The following is a 12023-nucleotide window of genomic DNA, read 5'->3' as shown; positions in this document are numbered from 1 at the left end:
TAATGCACTGTTTGCGCTAATTGGAGGTCACAAACAGACAAACAGAGCATGAGAATTTTAGTAGTATATAGATAAAATAGGCTTTTTTTCAGTAATATCAAACTGTCAACTACTTTGCCTTGTAAAATGTGAGTTCAGGGTAGCTAAAGTTTGCTGCTTATGAAAGGGCATATAAAAAGTTCCACAGGAAAATGTATAACATTATGAAGCTGTGATTTGTATGTTTTTTTAAAGATATCATTTCCACTTTTGACTACTGTTAAAATTTCATTTTTTGTTGCTTTTGTGATGTTGGAGCAATTAAATATTCTCTTTTGAAACCCTTTAATTTGTTTAAGTTCAAGGGAGCATGGAAAGTCAGCGATAACAAGTCTGATTGAAAATTAGACTGCATATGTGATGGTGCCACATTTACTGGCTACATAGGTTGCAGGTGAACAGACATTCAGGAATATACTGTAAAAGTATAGAAATAATGCACACCATAACTATAATTTCTTCAGTCTCCAGATGACATCCACATATCTTTTTCAAGCCACTTTTATGTATTGTAACGGGATACTCAAATGAGAAATTTGTATAAATCTGCTCAGTCGATTTATCTAAGTTATCAGCAATTTACAAACGATCAATTTTGATGGTTGTATTTTTCCAGCAGTCATGGGGACTGCTTGCATTTCATCATCACAGTGAAAATGTTTGTTCAGAACAGTGTTTTTGAGAAGGTTGAGGCGTGCTTAGAAGATATAAATAGTCTGCATGTAGAAAGGAAAAATGGTTGTCCTGTCAAGAGAGGCTAGACTGTTTGGGATTCAAGGAAATACTTTCTGGTGTTAAGGAATATTCCTCATGCAAGGGAAATCTGAGTGAAGATCATCTGACTTATTTTCTGGTGGCAGAGACTTCTGTGTGTGGGTATTATGTGTGACTGTAAAGCTCAAGGAAGAAAATAGATTTAATTTAAATAATGCAATAAAAGTGAAACCATATTTTTCTGATGGACGGTTGAAACATGATTTCTTTTTAAATTGTTTTGCACTAGGCAACCTTGGATACCAGTAAGGTTGTAGAAGTGAATAAGCCTAAAGCAGATTCTGCTGGAGAAGATGGAATTCTTCAAACTAGAACTTATGATCTCTATATAACATATGACAAATATTACCAGACACCAAGACTTTGGTTATTTGGTTATGATGAGGTAAATAAATTTGCTTTCATTTGACTGTTTTACGGATGGTTCTGCCTCTCATCTCTGGGCCTTGTTTTCTTGATCATTGATCTTGTTATTGAGATGTAACTGAAATGAAGAATACACTAAATTTATTCCTTTCAATGTGGCATTTATTTTTTAATAAAGGAAGATTATGTATTTAAAGCTACATAAAACCTTAGTTTGTGTAATTCTTTTACTCTGGCACCTTCTGTTTCCAGCAACGAATCCCACTGACTGTTGAAGCAATGTATGAGGACATTAGCCAGGACCACGTCAAAAAAACAGTGACAATTGAAAATCATCCTCACTTACCTCCACCTTCAATGTGCTCTGTTCATCCCTGCAGGTAAATAGTTTGAAAAAAATTAAGTTACACATAACTAATAAATTTTCACCTAGTAACTAATGGTGAAAGTGAAGAAGAAATGATTTAAATTATCTCAATTTTCATTAAAAAGAAACATCTAAAGCCCCTAGAACTTGTTTCAAGTATTTTATTAGAAATCTGAATATTTATCAAGTGAGATAGAACTGAGATTTCAGCATAAAGTTAATATACCAACATATTTAACCAATTTCCCCCGGTATCAAAGTATGACTATGACTATTTAAAATTTTCAGTCATTCTTTAATGAGGTTACAGAGGTACCCTAATCTATAATGTAACAGCTAGGGAACATAAAGCATTTTCACCATCAAATTCAAACCCAACTGCTGTTTGCTAGATATATTCTGACTCTGCCTCAACTTTGGTCTCTGCATGGAGTCCAAAAGCAAAAGATGAATTTGTGACGTATGTGGGTCCATTCAAATGAAATGTGAGAAGTAATTACAAGGGTGCAAATTCAAATTCAAGTGTGTTTTCATTTGCATTAAGTTTTTAATTAAATATTTTAACTCTTTGTTTCTCAAATATAGGTTTGTGTATAGAAATTAAATTTTTAAATTGTTTGATTTTTAAGTTCTTAAAGTTGGATCCACACAGCAAATAAGTCCTTAATATTTTGTTGTAATTGAAGGCATTTATGGCATCTCCTGCCTGCTTATCATTTGACTGTCTGAACTCTGCATAGCCAGATTGGATCTGCAGTGGGTGGTCAGTGAATTAACATGCATGATAAGCTAGCATAATTTCCTTACTAATGAACCAATTGTAGGTGCATTGTGACAGTAGTGGTAGGAGTGATTACCATCCCTCCTCAAAGACAATCTCCTCTTCTGTCCAAGGACAATCTCAATGTTGTGTGGCATGGCCAATGTACATTATGCAGCAGATTGACAGGTGAAAAGTGGATCTTTGTGATGTATTGCATAGCAGCAGAAGCAACAAGTGTATTCTAGTACAACCTGTAACCTCTTGCCCTCCATCATTACTTCCAAGCCAGGGGACTAAACCTATGTTATTACAAAACCCTGAAATAAGCACTACCCACACTAAAGTTCGATGCTAATCTACTGAAGCTGCACCATTTGACTTGATGTGATAAATAGCAAAAACTATCTATAGAGCTGAGCGATCCCAGAAAAATAATTTCCTTAAGGTCCTCATTCCTGCTTAAGAGGCAAAGATTTTTCTGTTGGATCCTGGATTTCTTAACCTAATCTTTGCAGCTAAATTGACCATGTTACTCTCGATCATTTCAGAATTCCTCTTTATACCTACAGTCAGTAGAGCCTGTTTTAATCCTTAGTGTTTCCATTCCCCGAACATCATCTTGAACATCTTGTCCCTTCCATGTATATCATAACGTTGTTTATTCTTATCCAGCTTAGAGCCAGATTTCTGTTAATACTATATCTACTTTTATCTTCATAGTTAACTGAATAATAATGTAATCAGTTCTACAGGATTACTTGCATTTACTCTTTGATCAGCACTCTATTTGTAAAACGCAGTTTAAGGGCAACTTCTTTCTTTCATTACAGACATGCGGAGGTAATGAAAAAAATCATCGAAACAGTTGCGGAAGGTGGTGGTGAACTTGGTGTACACATGTATCCTTGAAAATTGATTGAGGATTTTGGTTCAGTCTGTTAGTTATTTGCATGCATCCAGTACTTAAGTTTCCAAATGACTTTTCTCAATTATCATCTTCTCTAACTATCTTTTGAAAGGCTTTTAAAATATCTGATATAAGCTTGCTGAATCAACCCCCAAATCTGAGCAGGAGACAGGTTGTGGGGATTGTGGGGTTAGACTTAGATGGTCTGTTTTACTCAGCACTTGAAAAATTGCTGCAGATGAAAGGTCATGCTCAATTTGGTATAAAAATTATGACATATCAAACAATAGCTTTAACATCTAAATATCGTCTCCTTCATGTGCCTTGCGTGTTACATGCTTGGGCGATCATGGCTTTCCACATCGAACAATCCCATGCAGTGTCAATGATATCTCGCACACTTAGATCTGTTAGTTCTTTCACGGTATCGATATATTTTCTTCTCCGTCTTCCTCTTCCACGTTTCCCAGGCATACGGCCTTATAATGTAAGGCATTCTATTTCTCCCTTTCTGATGCCCAGGAATTTAAGTTCCCTCTCATTTAATGTTCTCATTAAATATCTTTTTGTATGGGCATGTTGGAGTACTGTCTCATTAGTTACCCTATCTCCATGATATTTTCAGCATTCTTCTAAGAAACCATATTTCTATTGCTTCTAAGTTTCTTTGGAGTTCTGGTGTTATAGTCCATATTTTGGAGGCATACAGCAAATGGATGGTTGAAACATGATTTCTTTTTAAATTGTTTTGCACTAGGCAACCTTGGATACCAGTAAGGTTGTAGAAATGAATAATCCTAAAGCAGATTCTGCTGGAGAAGATGGAATTCTTCAAATTAGAACTTGTGATTTCTGTATGAGAAATATTACCAGACACCAAGACTTTGGTTATTTGGCTATGATGAGGTAAATAAATGTTCTTATTTGACTTTGTTTTATGTATGTTTCGCACTCTCATCTCTAGGTCTTGTTTTCTAATCAAATCCAGTTCAATCTGCCCAATCCAGAATACCCTTTCCCCTAGTGGGCTCAACCGCAAGCTGCTCTAAAAAGCCACCTCATAGGCATTGTACAAATACTCTTTTGGGATCCAGCACCATCCTGATATTCCCAATCTATAGTACCTGCATATGGTAATCCCTATGACTATCTTAACATTGCCCTTTTGACAGGTGTCTCCTATCTTCCGTTATAATTTGTAGCCCACATCCTGGCTGTTGTTTGGAGGCCTGTATATAATTCCCATCACTGTCTTTTTATCTTTGCAGTTTCTTAACTCTACCCACAAGGATTCTACATCTTCCAATACTGTGTCACCTCTTTCTAGAGATTTGTTTTCAATTTTTACCAACAAAGCCACCCACCCCCTCTGCCTACCTGCCTTTCCTTTCGATACAATGTGTATCCTTGGATGCTAAGCTCCCAACCACGATCTTTTTTCAGCCATGACTCGGTGATGACCATAAGATAGAGGAGCAGAAATAGGCAATTTGGCCCATCAAGTCCTCTCTGCCATTTCATCATGGCTGATCTAATTTTACTCTTAGTCCCAATCTCCTGCCTTCTTCGCATTTCCCTTCATGCCCTGACCAAACAAGAATCTACCAATCTCTGCCAGTATGAACAAGCCCTCACCACTGACTCTAAAATGGCACCAAGGACATTTATTTCATTTGTATTCTCTTGATCAGTTATTGTTCTTATTATTTCCACTTTCTTTTTTCTCTTCTACTTAAAATAAACTTTTCTCACTTTTCCAGTCACTATGAAACATTAACTCTGCTATCTTCTCATCAGATGTTATCTGACCTGAAGAATGCCTCTACCATTTTCCATTTTTATTTCAGTCTTCCAGTATTTGAAGTGTTTTGCTTTTCATACATCTCCACAATGTTTTTTGCAAGAGCAGCTTTCCCAACTACACCAGTGGTGTACTGCCAGGCTTATTAACCTGCCCTGATCCTGCACACTTGGGCAGAATGGCAAGCCATTTGTTATTTGTTGTAACTGCTGAGGGATGCTTAGTTTCAGGATCTGAGTGGATCAAGCATAAGCAGTGATGGACTAATGTGTGCAAATGGTTATTTATCATTCATGTGTAAGAAACAGTACAGATAATTGGAATAAAAACAAAGGGGTTTTGACATATTTATTTCACTTCCCCTACCTATGTTGTCCTCCTGCAACAAACAAATTGGATATATTCTGGCTAACTCTTGCCACTTCTGCTTTGTGTGTCGGCTTCTCCAACGAGAGGAAATAAACTGTCAGATTTGGCTGCTGGGATTCCCAAAGCTAAAAAAAAATTGAGTAAAATGTTGTGTGTATGGGATGGGGAGGGAGGAAGAGAATAGATTTGAAGAAGTGAGAATTGATAAAAGGAAGAGTGAACAGGGGTCGAAGAATCAAGTAGCAACAGAAGTTGACAGAAATTAACAACTCCAAGTGAGAGTGGTCCCTGCTGGCTTGAATATATTTACTGTACACACGCAAACTTTACTGCTTTAAACATAGAGGCATTTGTGGGTCTCCTTGTACTTTTTATTAGTAAAAACAGAAACTTTATTCATTTACCTATTGAGTAGCTAATGAAAATATTGATTGCAGTATGGAATAGGCTTGGATGTACTTGCACTTGAGCTTCCAGGATGGTATAATTGACAATGGGGATTCTGAACTTGGGCATTTCAAGACATTCAGTAATTCAGATTCTAAACCAGGTAACTGTAATACTCTACTGCACAAATGATCGTCTAGCCAAGCTACAGACTTGGACCTGTAAGTTATCACCTTTGTTAATAGAATTGGAAGCTGAAAACTATACTGTAATTATGTTACATGTTTTAAAGCTACTTTAGCTACATTTGAGAAGTTCTAAATCCATGAAGAATAGCAAGTTCCACTTTGATTCTAATTCAGATTTACCATAAGGAAATACCAAGACAAGCCAGTTTGCCTCTGAAATTGGTGATTAAACAGGAGAATACTGGGTAAATAATAGAAATGGTTGAAAAAAAATTAAAACTATGTATCTAATTATGCAGTGACATCTGGGTTTGAGCCTGCTTTTCTGTACCTCACTGTTTGGCTCCGGATAGGATATTTTCAAGTTTTCCCCAGATTACAACAGGGCTTTGATCTTGAGAACTGTTTGTAAATTGGAAATGTAGTCACCCAGCACTATATTTTAATATAGACCACGACTAACCATGGGCAGCATGTGGTTAAACCAGAGCATTTAGCTTAACCATTCAGATATTTTCACTAACTTGAGTTACCACATGGCAGATACCTGCTGCCTCACAGCACCCAGCAAATCCAACCCGCTGATGCATTTGTAACCCGGGGATGACCTGTACTCTGTAAAATGCCTACTCCATCATTGCATCATCATATTTTAAATCAGCGAGGTGACAGTGAAGTTATTAATGATGCATGAGAATTTTTTAACACCTAGGGTCACCTTGCATTGTATAGTTCCCCCTTTAACTTAGATATTCGCCTCTTCAATTCTGTCTCTGCTGAGGGCTGAGGAAGTTTGAATTAGCCGTCATGAAAAACAACATTTGAATATTGCTGAGTTCAAAGAAATATTAAGTCTTAATGTTTAAGTATTTGCAATTAAAACAAAATGAATTGTACAATTGTATGGGTTGATATGTTTCCTTAACTTATTATTTTCCAGGTACCTACTTATATTTTTGAAATTTGTTCAAGCAGTCATTCCAACCATTGAATATGATTACACAAGGCACTTCACCATGTAACTCCAAAGGTTTATGTAATCAAAACATTCTCAGAATAAATTCTGGGCTGGCAAAATGCTACTGCCTTTCAATCATAGCTAACAGTTTAGTCACTCTAATTCTGACCATTGCTTGTTCAAATTCAATTCCCTTTCAAAAAAAGTTCTATAATGAGATTGCTAAGAACTGGTCAATATAAAGACATTTTTTCCATGAAACCTACATTTTGTGGTCCCTTGTTCTACCTTTGAGTAAGCTACTTAATCAAATGCAGACTGTAATTCATGTTTCCATTGCTTTTTGACAATAAGATGTTTACCTCAATTAAACTTGTTTATATTTGCAGAATACAAATAAAAAAAATATGCCAAAACTTTAATGTTTTATCTTCTGTGAAAAATAAACTCTTGTCTTTCAGCTAAAGGACAATTCATCTTTGCTACAATTGGGATGGGGGACATTGTGAATGAACTAGCATTACACAACCAAGCAGGGTAGACTAGAGTTTTTAAATATGAAACTGGAGGAGGATGCTAAATGTGTTATTTGGCACCGTGATCTGATGACTTATTGTTTTGTCTTAAATTTTTCCATTCATTAAGTATATTGTAATATCTACAACATTTCACAAGTAATGTGTATAGCTATGCTTCCAAACTTTCAGAGGCTTCAGTTGGTCAGGGTCAACCATGGATATTGCAGTTTAGCTGTCCAGATATGCAAGCCAGGATGGTACAATATGTAGAGCGAGCTGTTCATGTAACAAGCTCCCCCTCTCTGTGCATCAAATGAACCCAAAGAAACGGGTCAGAGGAGTTGCCAGTCAAGAATGCCATTGGGACTCCGGCTCCAGGTTTTTCCCTCTAGGTTTACTCCTGAAACCTTGAGTGGGTAAGAGCCGCAAGGCAGTGGAGGGGTGAGATGAGAGTTTTCCTTCTCCTAGATGAGCTGCCAATCACAGCTAACAGGCCTCATCTGCCTGAAGAGACTGATTTTTAAGGCACCAGTAGCCCACCTTTGCTGCTCCTCCTGTCAGTAGAAATGGTTCTGCTGGGCTTAGCAGCTTAAGCCACATGTAAAGGACAGGAGCTGGACTTGGTTGTCAGAGGCTATTTGAGGCTCACACCAATGGGAGCATTTAATGGGTAGTGGGAGCTTATCCCCATTACCACCCCTGGCTATAACAAACTCAAGCTACCAAATTTTAGCTGTATCAAATTAAAGGTAAATTAGATGTTCTAACATGCCCAGAATTTTCCTGGCATTACACTTGTACACTCTTATGTCTTCCACAATCCTAATTTCACAATATTCTTCCTCAATACTCGATGGAAATATGCTGATAATGAATGAAACATTGTTATTTATGTATATGCAAGGTTTCTGGCCAAAAAAAAATGCCATTTAATCTCAGGAACAAAACTCCTACTGTGCCAGTGTAGTTATAATTAACTCCAGCATTCTGTGCTCTTTTTGACTGAGATTTATAAGCAGTGTGCCAAAGCTATTTGAAATTTCATAAATTCCCAATGCATGCCCAACATCTACCAAGTAATCTTTTGCTTTGGTATATCACTGAGATTCTAACAGCCATATTGTGGTAAACATGTTTTTAAATGATATGGAAATGGCTAAGTATTTTTAAGAATACATATACTGAATGTGAATGCTTGAATCTAAAATTATTTTTTTCCTAGTCCCTACTATTCAAATGCCTTGAGGTTGGCTTACCTATAAAACAACTTTCTCCATCCTGATTCCTCTAAGCTTTAAAATGTTCTACCTGCTAATGTCATCCCTTCAGAAAATGATGATTGACTACATTTTGTTTTCTAACCTACTGTCCAATTGCTAACCTCTCTAGCTGTGGATGCCCTTGATCTTCTATTAATGTCCTACTTTTCGAGAGTTGTTAGGTTGAAACCAATTATAACTATTGGTAACGTTTCCTCTTTCATAACTGCCTGTTTTGCTGTCTAAGCCCACAACCCCCATTTCACAAACAGTCATAGAACATAGAATACTGCAGCACATTACAGGCCATTCGGCCCACAATGTTGTGCCGACCCTCAAACCCTGCCTCCCATATAACCCCCCACCTTGAATTCCTCCATATACCTGTCTAGTAGTCTCTTAAACTTCACTAGTGTATCTGCCTCCACCACTGACTCAGGCAGTGCATTCCACGCACCAACCACTCTCTGAGTAAAAAAACCTTCCTCTAATATCCCCCTTGAACTTCCCACCCCTTACCTTAAAGCTGTGTCCTCTTGTATTGAGCAGTGGTGCCCTGGGGAAGAGGCGCTGGCTATCCACTCTATCTATTCCTCTTATTATCTTGTACACCTCTATCATGTCTCCTCTCATCATCCTTCTCTCCAAAGAGTAAAGCCCTAGCTTCCTTAATCTCTGATCATAATGCATACTCTCTAAACCAGGCAGCATCCTGGTAAATCTCGTCTGTACCTTTTCCAATGCTTCCACATCCTTCCTATAGTGAGGCAACCAGAATTGGACACAGTACTCCAAGTGTGGCCTAACCAGAGTTTTATGGAGCTGCATCATTACATCGGGACTCTTAAACTCTAATCCCTCGATTTATGAAAGCTAACACCCCCTAAGCTTTCTTAACTACCCTATCTACCTGTGAGGCAACTTTCAGGGATCTGTGGACATGTACCCCCAGATCCCTCCGCTCCTCCACACTACCAAGTATCCTGCCATTTACTTTGTACTCTGCCTTGGAGTTTGTCTTCCAAAGTGTACCACCTCACACTTCTCCAGGCTGAACTCCATCTGCCACTTCTCAGCCCACTTCTGCATCCTGTCAATGTCTTTCTGCAATCTTTGACAATCCTCTACACTATCTACAACACCACCAACCTTTGTGTCGCCTGCAAACTTGCCAACCCACCCTTCTACCCCTACATCCAGGTAGTTAATAAAAATCACGAAAAGTAGAGGTCCCAGAACAGATCCTTGTGGGACACCACTAGTCACAATCCTCCAATCTGAATGTACTCCCTCCACCACGACCCTCTGCCTTCTGCAGGCAAGCCAATTCTAAATCCACCTGGCCAAAACTTGTCTGGATCTCATGCCTTCTGACTTTCTGAATAAGCCTACCGTGTAGAGCCTTGTCAAATGCCTTACTAAAATCAATATAGATCACATCCACTGCACTACCCTCATCTATATGGCTGGTCACCTCCTCAAAGAACTCTATCAGGTTTGTTAGACAGGATCTGCCCTTCACAAAGCCATGCTGACTGTCCCTGATCAGACCATGATTCTCTAAATGCCCATAGATCCTATCTCTAAGAATCTTTTCCAACAGCTTTCCCACTACAGATGTAAGGCTCACTGGTTTATAATTACCCAGACTATCCCTACTACCTTTTTTTAAACAAGGGGACAACATTCACCTCTCTCCAATCCTCCGGTACTATTCCTGTGGACAACGAGGACATAAAGATCCTAGCCAGAGGCTCGGCAATCTCTTCCGTCGCCTCGTGGAGCAGCCTGGGGAATATTCTGTCAGGCCCCGGGGACTTATCCGTCCTAATGTATTTTAACAACTCCAAAACCTTCTCTCCCTTAATATCAACATGCTCCAGAACATCACCTTCACTCATATTGTCCTCACCATCATCAAGTTCCCTCTCATTGATGAATACTGAAGAGAGGTATTCATTGAGGACCTCACTCACTTTCACGGCCTCCAGGCACATGTTCCCACCTTTATCTCTAATCGGTCCTACCTTCACTCCTGTCATCCTTTTGTTCTTCACATAATTGAAGAATGCCTTGGGGTTTTCCTTTACCCTACTCGCCAAAGCCTTCTCATGCCCCCTTCTTGCTCTTCTCAACCCCTTAAGCTCCTTTCTTGCTTCCCTATATTCCTCAATAGACCCATCTCATCTTTGCTTCCTAAACCTCATGTATGCTGCCTTCTTCCACCTGACTAGATTTTCTACCTCACTTGTCTCCCATGGTTCCTTCACCCTCCCATTCTTTATCTTCCTCACCGGGACAAATTTATCCCTAACATCCAGCAAGAGATCTCTAAATATTGACCACATGTCCATAGTATATTTCCCCGCAAAAACATCATCCCAATTCACACCCGCAAGTTCTAGCCTTATAGCCTTATAATTTGCCCTTCCCCAATTAAAAATTTTCCTGTCCTCTCTGATTCTATCCTTTTCCATGATAATGCCAAAGGCCAGGGAGTGGTGGTCACTGTCCCTCAGATGCTCACCCACTGAGAGATCTGTGACCTGACCTGGTTCATTACCTAGTACTAGATCAAGTATGGCATTCCCCCTAGTTGGCCTGTCCACATACTGTGACAGGAATCCGTCCTGGACACACTTAACAAACTCTGCCCCATCTACACCCTTGGAACTAATCAGGTGCCAATCAATATTAGGGAGGTTAAAGTCACCCATGATAACAACCCTGTTATTTTTGCACCTTTCCAAAATCTGCCTGTCAATCTGCTTCTCTATATCTCTGCTGCTATCAGGGGACCTATAGAATACCCCCAGTAGAGTAACTGCTCCTTCCTGTTCCTGACTTCTACCCATACTGACTCAAAAGCGGATCTTGCTACATTACCCACCCTTTCTGTAGCTGTAATAGTATCCCTGACCAGTAATGCCACCCCTCCTCCCCCCCCCCTTCCCCACTCTATCCCTTTTAAAGCACTGAAATCCACGATTATTGAGAATCCATTCCTGCCCTGGTGCCAGCCAAGTCTCTGTAATGGCCACTACATCATAATTCCATGTATGTGTCCAAGCTCTCAGTTCATCACCTTTGTTCCTGATGCTGCTTGCATTGAGGTACACACATTTTAGCCCTTCTACCTTACTACCTTTACACCGTTTATTCTGCTTCTCTTTCCTCAAAGCCTCTCTGTATGTTAGAACTGGCTTTACTCCATGCGCGTCTTTCACTGCTCTTTTGCTCCGGGTCCCATCCCTCTTGCAAATTAGTTTAAACCTTCCCAAACCATGCTAGCAAACCTACCTGCAAGGATATTGCTCCCCCTCGAGT

General features: G+C 39.1%; 1 protein-coding gene across 1 annotated transcript in view; it reads left to right on the top strand.

The window, feature by feature from the left end:
* The window catches only part of atg3 (autophagy related 3), a 47424-nt gene extending 40078 nt beyond the window's left edge, over positions 1-7346 (top strand). The window contains exons 8-11 of the mRNA XM_072260428.1: positions 1043-1198; positions 1432-1559; positions 3140-3208; positions 6902-7346. Coding sequence (XP_072116529.1) covers positions 1043-1198; positions 1432-1559; positions 3140-3208; positions 6902-6983 — 435 coding nt within the window. The 3' untranslated portion in view covers positions 6984-7346. The remainder of the gene's footprint in view (positions 1-1042; positions 1199-1431; positions 1560-3139; positions 3209-6901) is intronic.
* Positions 7347-12023: the final 4677 nt, after the last annotated feature.

This window comes from Mobula birostris, chromosome 6 (assembly GCF_030028105.1).
Source record: "Mobula birostris isolate sMobBir1 chromosome 6, sMobBir1.hap1, whole genome shotgun sequence".
NCBI classification, from domain to species: domain Eukaryota; kingdom Metazoa; phylum Chordata; class Chondrichthyes; order Myliobatiformes; family Myliobatidae; genus Mobula; species Mobula birostris.
The sequence above is the reverse complement of the archived record's forward strand: the minus strand, read 5'-3'. Positions and strand labels throughout refer to the sequence as shown.